The sequence below is a fragment of the Primulina tabacum genome, chromosome 17, assembly GCF_025594145.1.
Source record: "Primulina tabacum isolate GXHZ01 chromosome 17, ASM2559414v2, whole genome shotgun sequence".
Classification (NCBI taxonomy): domain Eukaryota; kingdom Viridiplantae; phylum Streptophyta; class Magnoliopsida; order Lamiales; family Gesneriaceae; genus Primulina; species Primulina tabacum.
Genome location: NC_134566.1, coordinates 10,080,298 through 10,099,897, shown reverse-complemented (window position 1 = coordinate 10,099,897; position 19,600 = coordinate 10,080,298). Strand labels below are relative to the sequence as shown.

Genomic DNA, 19,600 nt, shown 5'->3' with positions numbered 1-19,600 from the left:
ATTTTTTTTTGAATTATTTTTGAAATATTTTTAAAATTTTAAATTAATAATAAAAAAACCCCACCTTTTAACAACCTTTTTTTGCCCCCTAAATAACGACACTTCTAAAGAGAGAAATTAATTTTATGATATTTATCTTTTTATGATTTTGATATGTTACGTTTTCAGAATTCAATAAATGTTATTTTATAATTTTTATTCTCTACAATTTAATTTTTTGATATAAGAATGCTTACCTGACGTTATATTAGATTAATACAAATGAATTAGATCAGGTCAACTCGTATATTCGTCATTTAATTTATATCCTACATTGCTTACTCTTCGAGTACTTAAAAAGCTTAGAAAGTCAGAAACATCACATGGATTTATAAGCAGAACTTAGTTTAAGCAGAAATAACTTAACGTCTTTTAACGTGATTTTCGTGGGAAGTTTTCGTGAAGAGTTTTCACGTGAGAAGATTTTCTTGGAGTTTTTAGTGAGAGTTTTTCTTGCGGCTTCTTCCTCTCGGTTAAATATTCACTCAGATGTGCACGTTCAGAATTTCAGAGAAAACTTTATTCAAGAGACGTGTTGTGTATAGAAGAGTGGTGATAAGGTGTTGTTGTGAATGTTGAGAACATCTGCGGACAATATCTGGGAAGAAGTTGACCGAAGATTGCTTCTCGTGGATCTACTTTTTTTGCAACGTTTTTGCTTTCTTGTTTTAGTTTTATTCTGGTTGTTTGTTTTAGAAAGCATGTGTTTTCTCAACTTGTTGAGGAAATTGATTTTAGTCTTAATCACTAGTGATAAGTTTTTGTAAACGGTTTGGTTTTCTAGTGATTAATTTTTGCCATAAGGCACCGCACAAGTATTTATACTTGTGCAAATTTAATCTCGTCCATTTAGTTATTGAAAGTGAATTTGTGTTGCAAAATATAATTTTCCGCTGCATGTTGTCCGAGATGTTGTAACATCTGGAACAACACTTAATTCTGATTAAACACAAATTTACTATTTTACATCCTATACTGAAAGTCTTATTATGTTTAGCATCTGTCGGACAAAATAATCCTTACAAGTGGTATCAGAGCCTACTCTTGATATACTAAGTGCTGATTCTGGTTTTTATTTTGTTTTGACAGAAATATTTAATGGACACGTCACTTGCAAACGGAGCACTTCGACCACCAGCTCCTAAACCTCCTGTCCAACAACAGTTTCGACCAAGGAATGAAGAAAAACGCTGCTTGCAAGTGAATCCTTTAGGTGTTGCCCTAGGTGTTGCCACACCTGGCCGCAACATCTGCAAAAATTCAGTGCGTTTGAACTCCACAACTTCTGAAAATTTGAGTGGAGATGATGGATCAGAGGCTGATTATGAATAACTCACTCTTGAGAGTGTGCAAAAGCTTTATGAAGAGCTGTTTGAAGATTGGACAAAAAAAAACAAGTTGAACTCAAGTCTCATGAAGGAGAACGTTGAACTAAAAGCCGTAGTTGCCAAACTTGAAGTAATTTTGAGCAAAAAGGATTTGGAACTTGGTAAGACCAAAGAAGAACTTCAAAAGGCAACTGAAACCTTGTCCAAGTTTAATTCAAGCACATCCAAGCTTGAATCCATACTTTTGATGGGAAGAGATGACAAGAAAGGCTTAGGGTTCAAAGACAGTGTGTTTTAAATAGGTGAATCTTCCAAGTCTACTTTTTTGTGAAGGGAAAAGCTGATACATCTCCACAACCACAATCCAATTCACCAATCAAAAGCTTTTCATCAAAAAGACAACCTGCTGCACCAATTTCTAAGAAACGAAAACGCAGGTATGTATGTCATTACTGCTTTAAGCCTGGTCATATCAGGGCCCTACTATTTTAAACTCAGGGATGACTGCATGAATCGAAAGTCGAGCAGGATGTTGCCCCGAATGTTGTCCAACACTTTCCGCAACACCTCTCACCATCGACCTACAGTAAGACAAATTTGGGTCCCAAAGGTAAAAACTCACTGTAAAGTTGTCTATAATTCGTTGAAAACTAATACTGCAGGTCATTGGTACTTCGATAGTGGAAGCTCACGCCACATGACGGGATCACGAGAATATCTCACCGATTATGTTGAGCAAAAATGTGGTAGAGTGACATATGGAGGGGGAGCTAAAGGAAAAATTGTTGGAAAGGGTACTTTGAGTGCTGAAGGACTGCCAAAGCTCCACAATGTGCTTCATGTCGAAGGATTAAATTCAAATTTGATAAGCATAAGCCAATTGTGTGATGATAATTTGCATGTAAAGTTTGATAAACATACTTGTGAAGTTTTTGATGAAACTAACTTGTGCATTATGACAGGTACAAGGTCTTCGTACATTTACTACCAAATAGGTGAAGGACTTTCATGCAAACATGCAGAAGTTAGTGAACTCGACCTATGACATCAAAAACTTGGACATGCTAGTTTCAAAACCCTGAAGAATTTGAGTAAGTACGATGCTGTACGAGGTATGCCTAACCTATCATCTAGTACACCATATGTTTGTGGAGACTGTCAAAAGGGTAAGCAAACTCGCGTGTCACATCACATGTTGCCCCACTTTGGGACAACACGTTGCCTCGAATTGCTACACATGGATCTTATGGGTCCTGTGGAAGTGGAAAGTTTTGGAGGTAAGAAGTATTCCTTTGTTTGTGTTGATGATTTCTCACAATTTTCATGGGTTAGTTTCATTAGGGAGAAATCGGATACTGTGATAATTCTAGTACAACTGATATTTAGAAAAATCCAGTAAAACACTCTCGAACAAAACACATTGACATTAGACATCACTTTATTCGAGATTTAGTAGAAAAATGATTGATTCGAATTGAATTTGTTGGTACAAATAACCAAATGGCTGACATATTCACAAAAGCATTAGTTTTTGAGAGATTCACAAAAACACTTCCCACGAAAAACTCTCACTAAAAACTCCAAGAAAATCTTCTCACGTGAAAACTCTTCACGAAAACTTCCCACAAAATAATGACAAATTAGGGGATACGTCTGATTATAGCTATTGTGACCTATTGGTTTTGACTCTCATCACTACAATAAAATTAAGTCTAACGTTATGTTTAACGATCAAATATAGAAAGAAAATGTAAAAATATTAATTTGACATATCCCCTAATTTGTCATTATTTTGGAAATGATAAAAGCAAAAAAGATAATCCCTCAACCTCTATAATATTGCGTTTATATTAATAAACAAAAATGAATAGAAGGGAAAAAGCCCATTTTAGTACATGAATTTTTTTTTATAACTAATGAAATACATAAAATGTGATATAAAAAATACACAAAAACTCATGTGAAACAATTTCACGAGATAATTTTGTGAGATATATATTATATTTGATTCACTCATGAAAAAATATTATTTTTTATTGTAAATATGAACAAGATTAATTTGTCAAAATTTTCCACAGTCGGATGTGCATGGACGTATTACATATTTATTCAGCATTACTAACTCGCAATAAATAAACCATTTTCATAGTTGCAGTTTAAATCGAGACGTCGAAAAAATAAGAAATGGATGAAGTTTCATTATAACTTTCTCAGCGTTCTGCTCTTCTCATAGAACCTGAAGATAAACTTTCATTAAATTGATAGAAAATCCTTAAACACAAACATTCTTGTTCCACAGTTAAAGTTCAATCTACTCATAAACCAAGAGAAACCCGCATCGCCGAGCATTCCAAGGAAACGATCTCATGGACACGAGCAAAAAAAAAAAATTCAAAAAACTCCTAAATAAATGGACAAAGATAAGTGTTGAAAATGAGTTGATAGTTATTTTGTCTTCTTGGTGAGAACCAAAGTTCGGAACTCACTGTCATCCCTAACAAAACTCCACCACAAATAAGTAAGGGGTATCATGGTTGCATGCCAGATAGCATGAGCATCCACAAGTCCTGAGTATGGTGGGAAGTCGTACAACTCTAACATCACGGCTAGCGCACCTCCAAACACGACACCCCAAATCTTCCAACGTGAGGGGTGATTAGTAGTTCCGGCCCAGATAGCCCACACAACGAGCTGAAGCACGGCCATTGCCACACAGACTATCATGTTGAATCCTGCAAAGGAAGTGTAACTATTATTTATATTAAATAACAACTTGGAATCAAGAGCAAATCCAGGGAATTAGTGGAATGAGTTAGTGTATTTATCATCTTTTGCATCCATTGAGAAAATGGCGACCCACACACACAAACATATGTATGTATGTGTGTCATCATCTTCTTGATGACTTCCAATTAAGGATAGACCCACTGTTGCCTTGAAAAGTAGTATCAACAATGCATGATATGTGGTGGTGGGCATACCGTAGTCAAACTGATAGAAGTTTACATATAAGATATGGGTTGCCACAAAAGCAAAAACAGGAGCCGCAACCATGACTCTGGCAGCCTCGACTCTCACACTGAAAGCTCTTATTATGGCTAGAAAAAGAGAGTATCCAAGTAATGCCACCGCAGACGAGTAGTCAAGCTTCTCTGTCAAATCTACATCTCTGCATATGGTTTGATGTTATTTAAACATGAATGTGCAAATTAGCAAGTATCAAGAACAAGACAGCGACTGAATTGCAATGTCCCCTAAATCACTTAATAAACACGTGCCTGAACTACACTGCGTGAAGTTCTCAAAACAAATCCCAAAAAATGTCTCTTAACACTTGGAAAATATTTACCAACATTCAACATGTTTAACAGCATTCACCGAGCCGTATTTGTTTTGTTTTTTAATTCAACGTTCACCATGTTTAACAGCATTCACCGAGCCGTATTTCTTTTGTTTTTTAATTCATAATTTCAAGCAGGAGAGAAATTATTCGTAACTTTTTGCAGTTGTTTGTGAACGTTTCACCAACATCATTGTGGTGGTAAAACCGTAAAACTATAACTCGTCCTCGCATATATGTGATTAATTTTTTACATTATGTCGACCAAAAACTATAATTTAGTCCAATTCATTATTTTCCCAACAAATTTTACAGTTCATTATAAAATTCATTATCTCTTGCAAAATTTAATACATAAAGTTAATCAGGCACATGAACTTAATTAGATTTCTAACTTCTTAACAAAATTTTGCATCAACATTCATATGTGTAACTAATCTACACCGGTTCAAATGTAATATGTTATAGGAAATAATTCTTGCCTCACCAAATTTATCATGCATTCAGAAATATAAATCCCTCTAAATTTAAAACTCGTCCTTAGTTCACATTAGCACAAGAAACAAAAGGAGGAAAAGATGCCGCTCACCTAGCGTGGAAAACCGCACTCCAAAACCAGGCATTCATCGCAATAATGGCGTAAATATGCCACAAGCCTGTATATTCATAATAAGTGGTCTTGTTTGGCCTCAATGCTAGTTTGTAATTTACAAGGATAAAAAAGGACACCCATCCATGGAACTGAACAGCAAGATTAAGAGCAGAGAGAGCCATAGAAACTGGTTCCTGATCATATATAGATAATAGATCAGCTAGAAATAGAGAGCAACGGGAGCTTAAAAAACGGTATAAATTTACCTGAATTCCATAAATACGCCGAAATGGCCATTTCCCATGGTACTTAGAAGGCTGGTATCCAAGTTTCTGTCTCTCTTCTTCTCTAGAGAGCATGCAGTGGTAACGGCAGTCACCAAGGCAGTCCCATTGCTTCCACTGTACATAAAGTGGCTCCTGCAGATACCATGGGCCATCAATACTGTTTCCATCTGAGGAAAAATTACAGTGTTGAAAGCATTTCTCCCCCGCGCATCCGGTCTTCTCACATTTCTCGACACATTCCCTGGAAGTTCAATTCAGTTTAAAGAATTAAAAGGCATTGCTTCAAGAAGCTATGTAATGAACAACGGTTGTCCATATGCCAACACACACCGCATGCACAAGCTCTTGAGATTCCTAACTCCGAATGCAAAGTAAGCGTAGACTGTTTTAGGCTCTAAATTATTTATTTAGTATTATAAACATATGTGTGTTAAATCATTTGCACTTGAGCCAAAAAGCTCAAGACTGAAATCCAAAAGTGACCAATCGAAATGCAAGAACTGGCCTCATGTGAAGTGTGAACTGAATATAAAATACCCATGCAGCAGTTTTGATATGATTAAATATTCTCTTTGTATTCATTGATATCTTGAGCCAAACAACACAATCATAAAGCACAAGTTGAACACGAAGAGTTCTTTTTGAAACTTCTTAGCGAGTCTGTTATAGTCTGTCATAATTTATTCAGATAGAAAATCACCAAATCCATGTGAATTCACTCCTTAATCTCGTTTTCTTTTCACATTATCTCGCTACTCCAACATTTAAGCTGCACTTAGAACACGTAAGGCACACCTAGGTGCATGGTTTGTGCCTTGAACAGAGTTCAGTGTTTTAAAGGAAATAAATGACTATTGTTAATAGCCAATAAACATATGCATAGTATTTAGGTATTCTTGACTGAATTTGTTGTTCAAGAAAAGAGGCAATGAAAATACTCCATCCTTCGCTCTCATATGTGGTTCCCAACAAAGAGCCGAAAAAAGGGTAGATGCATCAATGATGTATGACCAAAAGTTTTAGGAGGGGTAAATTTATAACGAATGAAAGATTGTTAAAAGATAAAGCAGAAAATGGCAGACAAGTCTATGTTATGACTAATCACAAATTCATCAAAGAAGATTTGAATGGGTCTCCAGGAAATGAAATGCCGGATCTAAATTTCCAGCCAAATTACTACTCGAAACAATTAAGCAAGTGGCAATCTATTAAAAAACGTACATTTTATATAAGCATTTTTTTGTCAAGCACGATTTGTGGTCAGTCAATAACCCGAAAATCCAACCAAAAGTTTAACTGGCGTTGTAATGTAGGACACTGCTTTGTATAACAAGTCTTTATTACTTGAGAAGCTAATTCAAATTCTCTGCAGCTCCATCTACCTACAGTTACTATAATTGCAAGATGCACTAAGACATAAAGGTTTTCTAGAGCCTAGTCACAAGGCAAGATACACACTTTATTTAATTAAAGCGTCTTGAGATGCTAAGCTAATTAAATGAGTTAAGAGAAATCATCGCAAATAATCAAAAATGTTCTTTATAAATATTAAATTACAATAAAATAAATATTCATCACCTATATTTTTCAACTTTTTTGGATTTGTTATACCTACTATCAGACTTACTTAAAAAATGCCATGAATCCTAAAACCGCACCAAGAACACCTTTGCAGGAAACAGCCACACCAACTAGTATAATTAGATTTACACTTCCCAGGACTCCAAATTTATCACTTTAATGAGACAACCGCAATTTCACCAGCAATCTGCTCAAGCTGACCCAGAAAATAGCCCCACTTTCCAAAGCTCCGGCAACTCTTATACTTACAAACTATATACTTAGTTCACTGATTCTACTCCAAACTCAATAGTCAAAACATTCAAATACTACAAATAAATTCTGAACACCAACCAAGAATATGCAATCAATCAAAACACGAACGAAAATCAAGATTTAAGACACAGAAAATAAGCTTATCAACACAATCTTTATACAGCTTACTGGTAAATCGGATCAGCATCACCAGGGCTCGCGCTGAGCAATCTTGTAAAGCACGAGAGGAATACCAAGAAAAGAGCAAAGCAACGTCGTTCCATCAGCTTCGTGCCCACCCTTAGCGCCATGAACCGGCACAAAAGATGTCAAAGTCAATTCGCTAATGGGCTTTCGAAAGATGAGATCTTTTCACAGAAAAGAACAAAGATTTGATGTTGAATGATGAACGCCCCAATAGGGTCGGGAAAATACTGCATCAAGATTGGATCTTTCGACAACTCTGATACTTTTGGTTTTGTTTCTTGGATTTTTTTGGTTTGTTTGAGTGCCAAAGGACGTGAGGGCAACGAAGGTAAAGAGATGTACGGTGCAGGAGATTGAAGGACAGCTACTACTGGATCCTCTACAGTTCCTTTTAATGCAGTACATTACAATTGACCTTTTTTAATTTGATTGGCCGATCAAGATTAATTAATCTCGGTAGCCCAAACTAGTCGGAAAAAAGGTCACATAATTTATATACGACGACTTTACAAAAAAATTTATGATACGATTTTATATAATAATATTTAATAAAAGTTTTTAAAATTAATTAATGTTTTAAAGATTTTATAAATAATAATGGTGTCAAATGATATATGTTATTTGATTTTACAAAATTGTGAAATTTATTAAAAAAACAAATTTTACTATTTTTTTCGTGTAAGCGTTTCAATAGAATATATAAAAAATATTGAAATTAAAAAATATATTTAATAAATAAGAATAGATTGGTAAACAATAGAAAAAATAATGCTAAATAATAAATATATACATGGAATATATATTTGTGTCATTTAAATAATTATTCTGAATCACTCAGCCAAATAAAATACATTCTTCCAAATAAAATAATTTTGTAATAACACAAGAAATAATTATACAATATATATTGCTATCAATTTTGCTCACTTGAATTTTCTGGCAAAAATAAATTTCAATTAAATTATTAAATGATTAAACTTAAATAATTTGCATTCAAACTTATGTTTTTTAAACCGGGAATATGCAACTGTTATTTTTTTTTTTTTTTTTTTTTGTGTTCTGTGTAAATTTACGGACTAACGAATTAGCCTCCAAAATACGCTGATCAAGAAGGTAGATGTTGGAAAATCCGAACATTAGACTTCTTGGTAAATATACATCTATTCTACCAACTCAATTAAGTCGCGCATTTAAACTTATGTTAAATGTGCGAATGAGCATATGAAATATGAAAATGAGCAAGAAAATGACCGCATATTCGGACAAAATGGATTAAATATTGAAAAATCTGCTTGCACGCGACTATTAAATGGCTTGCAGAAACTACACTTTTATTTAATATATAATTTATTATAATTATAATGATTAATTATTAAATAGTTATTTATTTAAATAGACTGATTTAATTATTAAATAAATTATTCATAACCGAATGCAAAAATAATATGTAATGTATCTCTGATTTCACGAATAGAAACTTGAATATGAAAATTAAGGAAAAATATTTTAAAAAATGAATTTTTATAATAAATTTGAAGTAGACGAATTAAGTTATTGTAAATAGAATTACTGTTAGAGATATGAAACACGGCGCCAACCAAAAATGGCACCTCCTCCCTTGGCTCTTCCTGTAAGAGTAGATGTCATACAAATCAATTGTTGGCTAGAGAATTTATTGACTCAGTTGTAATAAACAATCTTTATTTTAATATAATTCTTTATTTCATGGTTTGTTATTTCTTTATATGTATACTCATGTGAACAACATAGATAAAGACCTCGATTATACTTTAATACAAATGAATCGTAATTCGATATTGAAACTCATTTGTAAACATTGTATGATCTAAATTCGTTCCTAGTCGATTCAGCAACCTAAAACGTAGATAAGGTCGCTTGAGCTCGAGACTAGTATCTGTGATGTTGTGTACTGCGTTTTTTGGTAAGGGCATAGAGATGTCAAAACATGCAGATGAGTAGTCATATGATTATTATACCTAACTACGCTCCCTCCGACTTTCCAAGTGGTTATCATTCATCGAGAAGCTAAGTCCGTAGTTATGATTGTACACCATTAGTCCTTACGACCCGGGACAACACTGAGGCTCTATATGCTAGGGATGTGCTTTGACTCGTTTACCGGCTCCATGAGAGTCATCAGGTGGCGAGGTTGGGTGCAGTTGCGACACATATAGGAGCCAGTGCATTGTAGTCGAGAATTCACTACTCACCTACGGGTGTGGATTTCCTATGTGATATGATGAAATAATAGTGCATGGAATCTTTGGCCAGAATATGAGATGTACGGTAGAGAAGGAGTTCTCCAATTGTACATGTGATGTCACTATTTATTCCCAAAGATGTGTCACATAGTTATCGAATTATTATGCAACCTTCGATGAATCAATGGTTGCAGATTCGATCGGGATATATGAGATGAAGGGACCATGATGTACGTTAATCATAATCGACTGGTTCTTGCAGGCACTATCAGTGATACCTAGGGAATTATGGGGCGATGCTACTAGACACTCTTACCATGATTCGATGAGTTTAATTAGAAATATGATTTCTGACATTTTCATGATCAATTGTTGATACATAGAATGAGGCAAATTAAGGTAAGCCCGACATTGGCAGTTGACCCGCCTGGAAATTCTATATATCAAAACTGTAAGAGATAATAATAATCATGAAATTGGCCAATGACATGCATGAATTAATTATCATTTCCTTGACTTTGATCATGAGAATTTCAATTGAGGCAATTCAACAAATACTTGGTAGGCAACCATAGAGTACTAGCTCCTTATCAATGAATTCAATGGTATTCTTGAATCAATGAACAAATAACAATACATACATCAGTAATATAACAATGGAAGGAGCTAGACATCAATAAATATGGCTTATATACATATATATCATGTGAGCATTTGAAAGGGAAAAACTTCTACTTACAACCCAACGAGTAAATGATGTCTAAGATGATCTTGAATGATTCCTACAACAATAAGCACAATAATAACCATAAATTATCACAATTAATCCAAGAAATCAATCAATTCAACTTAACCTATTCGAAACTCCGAACCCTTCTAAACTCCAAAAATATAGAAAAATTACCTTGTAGCTTGAAATCTTAGGAAGGAGCAACTAAGAAATCACTATAATCCTTGAACTTGGAGTAAAGAATTGAAGGAGAGAAAATCTTTGAGGGAGAGAAGCTTAGAACCGATAGAGAGGAAGGGAAAAGGAGAGAAGTGTGGAGAAATATTTAGAAATGGGTATATAAGCCTTCCAATAAAAAAAAAACGTGTTTTTTTATTTTTTATATAGGCTGCTTGGGCGGATATGCGCGACTTTCCGGGCGCATATGCGCGCCCCCTTCTGCCCAAACATTAAACTTCAGCACCCGACGCATATGCGCGCCACATTCTGCCGAAAAACTCATTTTTAGCTTCCGAAATTACAAAAGTAGTCAACATGAAAGTTGTAGTCCTATGTGTTTTTTTACATCTCCAATTGACCTCATGTCATTTGAAGGTCTGAGTAAAAAGTTATGTTAATTCTCCCAACATGTGTCAGTGCAGGAACAACGATACAGGCGACACACTTCAGGCCACTTTTGGCTCGTCTTCCCTAATGATTTGAACAAAACTCAAAACATGAAAGTTATAGCCTTATATCTTATCTTTCTAATGAAAGTGGCCTCACATCAATTGGATCAATATACAAAATATTATGCTAAAAACCACAACTACTGCGATATTTTTCATACAATTTCTGCACTCCAATCTTCTAAAAACTATAGTCATAAGAGCATCCACTCCAAAACCTCCACCAAATCCAAACCATCACAAACTCAAACCATCCAACAACCATCAATGAACTCATTCCCCTCCATAACCATCAACGACTATGAACATAATACCAAAACAATAACCATAAATAATGACCATATTTTAATCATTCCAATAAACATAAACATAATCAATGACCATTCCACATAAACTCAACAACCAAAACCATATAAAATATCCATTACCATACCTTACCATAATAAATCATAAATTACACCATCAACAATAACATGATAAAATGTCGGGATATTACAATATAGATCGCGTCAACTCGTTTCATGAATATAGATATGTGATAGTGTTTCACATGAGACTCCCTCAAACTAATTTAGGTAAATTTATTTTTTCTACCTAAAGTAATTTTTCGTAAATAAGTTAACAAATAATTTAAATAGACTATTGATTTCAAACATTCTTTTAAATTTCAAAATACATATTTATTTATCTAGTTTAATGAATTACAAAAAGAATTATAAATACTTCTATAGTTCGTAATAATTAAATGTTATTATATATTTAAATTTTTCGAATAAATTTGTTTTTAATAAAATAATAAATATTTATAGTCTTATATTTTAATGTAAATTATTATTTTGATTACGCATATAAATATATTAATATATTTTTGTTTAATATTATTTCAAAATCAATACATTTAAATAAATATAAGAGAAATAATGAAAAATATTATTATTATTTTAAAATAAATTAATTAATGACATTGAAAATTGAAATATTATTAAATATAATACTAATTCACATTTATTTCTTTTTAAACATGAAATATTTGGTAGGTACATAAAAAACATCTATGCTTTGTTCAAATTCGACGAACTCAAATATAAATTGAAAATTATTCAAGTCGGTTGATTCACTTTCAACACTACATTCACCTACTTTGATGCAAGCACAAACTCATAAATTATGACACAATGGCATGATTTTATTGTAATTTTGAGAAATAAAATTCACATTTCCTATAAAGATTCCTCATAAAGTCTAAATTTTTTAGCTTTCTCCATTTTCTTGTTTTTATTGATATGTTGGGTTTCAAAGAGGGAAAAGCAGTTGCGAGCAGTGGCAAAGTCAGAGCCAGAGCCAGGAATATGGTTCTATCCGAACTAGAATTTTAAACTCTAGAATTTTTTAATATTTTCAATTGATATACCCGAGTTAATATCATATTAATCCAAAATTATACAAAATTTACATATAATTTAATAATAAAAAATTGGGCTAACTCGGGTATTTAGACATGTGGCTCCGCCACTGGTTGCGGGTGTTCAGTTTTTAGGTGACAGTAAAGAGATTTCTGACCAACTCGGAGATTATACAATTCATGGTGCTTCTTTAATGTACTTTTCCACACTATGGAGTGCACAAAATTAAGACATTTCAGACCAAAAATCACCCAGAGCTTCTTAGTTTTAAAATAAAATATCCATGTGGCTCATATATTGCAAACACACAGTGGCAACCCATTACAATCCATTTCAACTACCAACCCAAAAATTTAAGTTCCCAGATGTAAAAGAAACTGAGGAATGACACTTTATTTAATAAATTTCGATAATTTAGTTCGAACCAAACAAATCAAGTTTGAAGACGATTGTTAGTCTGAATCGCGTTAAAACAAAAGTAGTTAATTTCAAACTCGAACTCAAATATAAAGAAATCCAGTGATATTTGTTTTGTTTATGTCAATATCATCATCTCCCAAAAATCCGTATTTCGTTTATTTATGATTACATAGTTTTTGCTGAAATAGACATACACATTGTCCACCAAGATATGTATTGAGTTTTGATAGTAGCTTTAGTGTGCTTAGGTGGAATGAATAATGGGGAGGACCATGCAAGTGGGAGACCATTACTTGAGCCAACTGCAACCATTTGCGTGGTTTAATGACTAAGCTGTAAATCCATGTAAATCAGGAAGAAATGGAAGATTCGTAGTAATGGCAATAAAAGAACCAACTCCATTCTTCAGGGAAGAATTTTTGACACACCTTGTAGAAAATTACAGTGAACTAGCTAGATGAACTAGTTCTGTACATGCGGCGGCAGTTACTTGGTAATAAGAATTTTCTTTTAACCACGAAAACCTTTCATCAGCAAAGGAAACATTTCTCACACTATCTTGGCTCGACTACCCCTATTTTAGCTTCCTGAATCCTAGTTGGTTTGATCTTTTAACAAACAAGTGAGGATCTAAGTGAGTGGGCTGTCGGGAGATGAGTGCACGATGCCCATCGAATCACTGACTCTGTCACCATGATATCAAGCTGCTCGAATTCACCAAGGCTAATTGTGTGGTTCCTTCTGCTGTGAAGGCCTAACGTTCGAGCCCCATCAGATGCACTCTTTCTGACCTCAACTGCTTTGAAGTCCATGTCTCCATCTGCAAGGAGTAGTAAGAAGAGATTGGGGGTCAAGGAAAACTACTCTAATTTGCTAATGTATCGCATTGACTAGTATAAATACAAGATTCTGTTTCCTCAACTGGACTATGACACATTACACTGATACCCTCTTAACATTTAGTTTAACCATATCGATTCTAGACCCACATTAAGATTTGAAGCCTGAGGGGTATAATTGTAGGGAGTTTATCAGTCATAGCAGGGTGTAATTAGACCAAATCTTAGGCGGGTGTCATGCAATTTACGCATAGCATAAGGAGACTAAATAATTACCTCGAGGAATTAAATGAAGTACTGATGAATTTTCCGCGGTATCCAAATCATCATCCTCCTGTTTAACCGCAAAGCTCGGTTTGAAAAAAGCAAAGCTTGGTAGTGTGATGACAGGCATAGAAAATTCCATGGTATTTGTTCCAGCACTACTACGGAAAGAAAACCCACAAGTTTCCGACAAAGGCGTAGGCGGGTATACCATGAAAGAAGAAAACGACGACTTGCACGTGAATGTTGGTGACATAATTTCACAATTGTTGGGCGATCCAATTCCAAAACTAATATCTTGACTTCTTTTCATGACATGTGGGGAAATACGGCTATTCTCAGAATCCAGTCCACATTGTTGCTCACCACTTTTACTTAGATCTCTGAAAAGTGGCATTGTGTTCTTCACCCAAGAATGGTCTGTAAAAAATCGTCGTAGAACGAACTTAGTTCACAAATGGTTATAAGTTTGGATACAATATTGATCCTTTCAACAATCATACTACAATAATTAATTCAGATCTCATGTTTCCATAAACTCGCTTCTCCAAATATCTAAATATAATCTTTAGTATTCTACAAAAGGATGAATATTACATAAAAGGATAAAAATATCTGAGATAGTAAAACCATGATAGTAAAACCATGAGGGAAGAGTAACAATAACCTACCTAGAACCTGCTGTGGAGTAAACCGATTCGATGTATCCCTACAAAGCATTCCTGTTATCAATTGCTTTGCTGAATCAGAGATGAAATCCCATGGATTCGACTGAAATCTCAAGTCAGCAGCCCGAACAGCATCAAAGATCCGGGACTTTGTTTTCCCCCAAAACGGTGGTATGCCACTCAAAAGAATGTATAAAATCACACCAGCACTCCATACATCAGCAGCCTGATCATATCCTCCTGCAAGAACCTCTGGAGCTATATAGAATGGACTACCAACCGTACCATGTAACTTCTGTCCTGTTTTCAAAAAAGAAAAATAAAAATATCAGGAAATATTTCTCAACATAATAATCGGCAAGAATTAACAGGGAAGCCAAGTAAGTTGGCACTCTACCTGGTTTGATGTAGGTCGCAAGCCCAAAATCAGCCAGTTTTATCGGTGAAGAAGAGGATTTTGTTGCTAAGAGGATGTTCTCCGGCTTCAAATCTCGATGAACAACACCCTTATCATGACAATACATCAACACTTGCATTAAGTGTCGGAAAAGCACCCTGGCTTCTGACTCGGAAAACCTGCCGTGCTTCTCCAACTTGTGAAAAAGCTCACCTCCAGCACAAAGCTCCATCACGAGATGCACATAATCTTCTTCCTCGTAAACTGCTTTAAGGTCAACCACGTTAGGGTGCCCCGATAAAGTGCTCATAATTTCGATCTCGAGTTTGATACTTCGTACATCTTCTTGAGTGACTAACCGATCTTTTGAAATAGACTTGCAAGCTAAAACCTCACCACTAAACTTATCGATACATTCCCGTATGATGCCAAATTGTCCCCAGCCCAAATGTTCTCCGAGATTATACTGATCGCTCAAATTCGCAGTCTTGTGGGCATCTAAAATTGTTTCCCTCAAGCACGCAACTCGATAGCAATTACATGAACTAAACAGTGATTCAGTTTCGCTCTTGGCAACAGCCATACAAAAGTTCAACCACAAAACGATCACACAAACCCTATCAAGATCTCAGCTTTTAATATCTGAAACCTCAAATTATCACCTAAACTGCATCAGTTTTCTATGCCCCAACCAGAAATTTGGTATGGTCACAAGAGGTTTGATATATTCATCGTATCAAGCTTGAAAAAGCAACAGGAAAAACCCAAATCGAAAGAGTCTTAATTTCCTCCCAAATTACCTGGATCTGAAAAGTTCATAAAGAGCACGAGCATATAACCACCGAAAAACAAGTGAACAATTTCACCGAACAGAGGGTAAAAGAACAAGGAAGACTAAAGCGAAGCCTTAATTTATTAAGATAGCAAAGATAAAAACTCAAACTGAACTACTCAATTAACTAAACTCTTGGAGCATTTAGAACATTGTAGGACACGACACCAACTAAATCAAGTACAGAAAACCCCAAACGTGAAACATCCCAAAATTCCCATTACGAGACAAAGGCCCAAATGTACCGACAAAGAAGAAATTTGAAAAAAAAAAAAAATTTCCCCCATCCACAAACCTTCACATGAGAAAAGATGAAAATCCAGAAAAGCCCACAAAAACTTGAACTCAAGGAAGCATTCCCAGATCCACAAGTTCTCCAAGAACCAAACTTTTTCAGAATTACACAACGGGAAAATAGAGAAACACAGACTGCAACCAAGAAATCTAACCTTGAGAGAAGGAAAGGCAAATAGTCAAAAATTCAGCAAAAGAGGAAGATGCACAATAGTGGGAGCCGTTATTCCCTTCTTCCTTCCCAACTAAGAAAGAAGAGAGAGACCTGTGGGGCGACTTGCTCTGGCCTCCTCAGTTTTTACCAAGATTGTGATGTTTGAGGTTCGAGCAATCATGTTTTCGTTGGTCACCATTTCATTCTCGTTATATATTTTTGGAAGAAAGTATAATTAAAAGTTTTTTTTTTTTACCTTAATTTGTCTTGTATATGTGGGACATTGTGTGTGCTAATTCAAAATGATGTCTTTGAAAATTAGCTCACCAATACAACTCGAACTGACGCGTTTTTTAAATGGTATTCTATCAACCCCACGAGCACACAACCTTCATGCCACCTAAGTTAGAATATGTATATTGTTTTACGATGTTACCATTTTCTCGTCGGACGAGTGAATATTTAAAATGAGAAATAATTCTTTTATCATCAAAGAAACAAAAATTTCATGAATCAGATCGGAATTAAAGATATGTCTTACGTGAGTTTTTTTGTTTGATCAATTCCTACTTCGTGAGCCATAGTAAGAAGATTTCATAGAAAGAAAGCATTCGCAGCAAGTCTAGTGACTTTCCGATAATCAGTGTGGGATCGCTTACCTTCTCTGTCGAATAACTTAATTGTCTTCTTTTTATGGGAGTAAAGCTACTTGTATATTTGTACACAAGTCTTTCGTTTCAAGATATACTCCTATTCTTTTATTTCTTGTTGTATAATATTGATAAGTGATTGGTAATTAAAATTCAATGTTTGGTTTACACTCAGATTCTTGCAATTATACTAGTATAAGACTAATCCATAGTTGACAAAAACTTACGTGATACGATCTCACGAGTCGTATTTTGTGAGACAGATCTCTTATTAGGGTCATCCATGAAAAAATATTATTTTTTATGCTAAGAATATTACTTTTTATTATGAATATCGTTTGGGTTGAACTGTGTCACAGATAAAGATTCGTGAGATCGTCTCATAAAAAACATACTCTCCGTAGTTGAGTAGGGCCAACCTTATCATGGAATAATCTCTTTCAATGCCTCTTATTTTCCACTATTTTATTTCCATAAACAAAATTAATCGTTTTTTGAGTTCATCCAAAAATTGAGTCGGATCAAACATTGTACGATGATATCTCTCCATGCGTATGTTGTTCGCAATTTTGTTTCCATCAATAAGATTTCTAATCATATAGATTGTTAAAAAGAACGAAGCTCCTTGTTATTCAATTACTTACTGTAATCATAATGCATTTTAAATGATTTATATGTGCTAATAAGTATAAAATGGTACATAAATATTATGAAATTTATATGCACGATAAATATTTATTTAAATTATATTAATTTAAAAAATCGTTGAGACATAATTGAAACTGGTAATGAAATGTAAAAAGTAAGGATATTTATACGAAATACAATTTGAAAAATGAAGGTTCTTACATGTATCTAAATAATTTATTTGAATATTTGAAATTAATTTAAAGAGAAATATGAATAGTAATAGAGAAATGTAAGGACATTAAGTTGTATTTTTTAGATTATGAAAAGCACTTATTAAGAAGTCAGAAATTCAATATTTTTATGCATTTGTCTTTAAGCATCTCACATAGAACTTGCTCATTTTGGTTTATCTGATCAGCATTACTTGCAGACTTCTGTGTTGATATTTTGGGTTTATCCAGAGTACATGAATAATAACAGTTGCGGATTCCAAAGTTTTTTTTTTTAAAAAAAAAAACTCTATTAAAAAATTCAAGTAGAGCTAAGAATGTGCAATATGGAGTTTCCACTATGCTATGCCTTTTGGAAAATTTTAGATACATCCTATATAGATTTGCACTCGAATACACATGTCAATGGCATAAACAAAACTCTCAACTAAGATCTTCCACAATTTGATGAACTGAATTTAGTTCATCAGTCTTTCTCCCGATCATAAAATGAAGTTTTTGGCCCGAGAGCACATCACATGGCATCTTCACTAGGCTTGGAGCTATTTAAAACAAACTTTAATACTCAAATTTCTGAAGTACTCAGAGTGTTGAACATGCAATCAAGTCGGCTATCGGAGCTCAGGCATGCTTTTCAAAGATCTAATGTTAAGCTCAAAGAATAGTCTAAGCCCTCTTCTTCCTTGTCTCAACAAAAGAAACCACTTGATGGAAGTTCCGGTAGTGGTGGTCATTATAGCAGCTTAAGTGATGGACACAAGCTCTGCTACTTTTCACATCAACCTTTCAGAAAATAATAAAACAAATAGGAGATAAATTTTTATTCATCATTTTCATTTGTTTTTATTTATCTATGCATCTTATTAATAAACGGTTTTGTTTACTCATATTATGTTAAGTTTTTATCAATTAAGTCAACAGCTTAGATTTTATATCACAAAAAATAGAGAAATTTTTAAGATAAAATGTAAATATAAGTTTTGATGATCACAAACTAAATTGATACCGACTCAAGCTAGATTGCTAAACGACATGAACAAATGAACTAAATTAACTAGACTATCGTTGAAAGAACATCACACGTGCTGATGAACTTCCCTGACATAAGAATAGATGGACAAAAATTTTATACACAAATCAAGCTGTCCAGCTCAAACGTTCTGCTAAGCATCTTACAACAGCTCGAGTGGAATCAACTTGTTTCCATTTATTTCGTGAGTAAAACATATCAATTGTTAGATTGATCTGGCGACAATTTGAAGACAGTATAAAGTTATCTCCAAGTTTACTCTAAGAGTTGCTAGCAAAGACATAATAAAGATCGGTTGGTTACCTTTTTTCATTTATTGTACAAGGAATTTGAATTAACCATTGCTATATTTGGAAACACGACAAGGACACGTGAGGCTTTCTATTTGATTATCGACTATCCAGTACAAATGTGAGTATCATATATATTTATTAACATTGAGGATTAACAACTATAAAAGGGGAAGCATCAAGAAATGCAGAGATTGATGTTACATTGATCTTCATCAAGCATCCTAATATCGCATATCACCTTTTACAAGATTCATTCTAGATCTGTTTT

At 34.1% G+C, this 19,600-nt stretch overlaps 2 protein-coding genes across 2 annotated transcripts; both read right to left on the bottom strand.

The window, feature by feature from the left end:
- Positions 1 to 3,599: 3,599 nt before the first annotated feature.
- Positions 3,600 to 7,982, bottom strand: LOC142531328 (uncharacterized). Its single transcript, XM_075637423.1, has 5 exons — positions 7,591 to 7,982; positions 5,566 to 5,827; positions 5,297 to 5,493; positions 4,349 to 4,536; positions 3,600 to 4,099 (listed from the first exon to the last, which is right to left on the bottom strand). The coding sequence occupies exons 1-5, from the start codon at positions 7,710 to 7,712 to the stop codon at positions 3,813 to 3,815; spliced, it is 1,056 nt and encodes a 351-aa protein (XP_075493538.1). The 5' UTR covers positions 7,713 to 7,982; the 3' UTR covers positions 3,600 to 3,812.
- A 5,362-nt stretch (positions 7,983 to 13,344) lies between these two features.
- On the bottom strand, positions 13,345 to 16,711 carry LOC142531091 (calcium-dependent protein kinase 26-like). Its single transcript, XM_075637118.1, has 5 exons — positions 16,501 to 16,711; positions 15,220 to 16,025; positions 14,826 to 15,122; positions 14,167 to 14,574; positions 13,345 to 13,871 (listed from the first exon to the last, which is right to left on the bottom strand). The coding sequence occupies exons 2-5, from the start codon at positions 15,800 to 15,802 to the stop codon at positions 13,663 to 13,665; spliced, it is 1,497 nt and encodes a 498-aa protein (XP_075493233.1). The 5' UTR covers positions 15,803 to 16,025; positions 16,501 to 16,711; the 3' UTR covers positions 13,345 to 13,662.
- Positions 16,712 to 19,600: the final 2,889 nt, after the last annotated feature.

Coding starts and splice junctions, on each gene's coding strand:
- LOC142531091 (XM_075637118.1), bottom strand. CDS start 15,802: ATGGCTGTTGCCAAGAGCGAAACTGAATCACTGTTTAGTTCATGTAAT. Junction 15,123..15,219: donor TGCGACCTACATCAAACCAG/GTAGAGTGCCAA, acceptor TTTTGAAAACAG/GACAGAAGTTACATGGTACG. Junction 14,575..14,825: donor TACTCCACAGCAGGTTCTAG/GTAGGTTATTGT, acceptor GATTTTTTACAG/ACCATTCTTGGGTGAAGAAC.
- LOC142531328 (XM_075637423.1), bottom strand. CDS start 7,712: ATGGCGCTAAGGGTGGGCACGAAGCTGATGGAACGACGTTGCTTTGCT. Junction 5,828..7,590: donor GATGCTGATCCGATTTACCA/GTAAGCTGTATA, acceptor TTGAACTTCCAG/GGAATGTGTCGAGAAATGTG. Junction 4,537..5,296: donor AGTGCGGTTTTCCACGCTAG/GTGAGCGGCATC, acceptor AACCATATGCAG/AGATGTAGATTTGACAGAGA.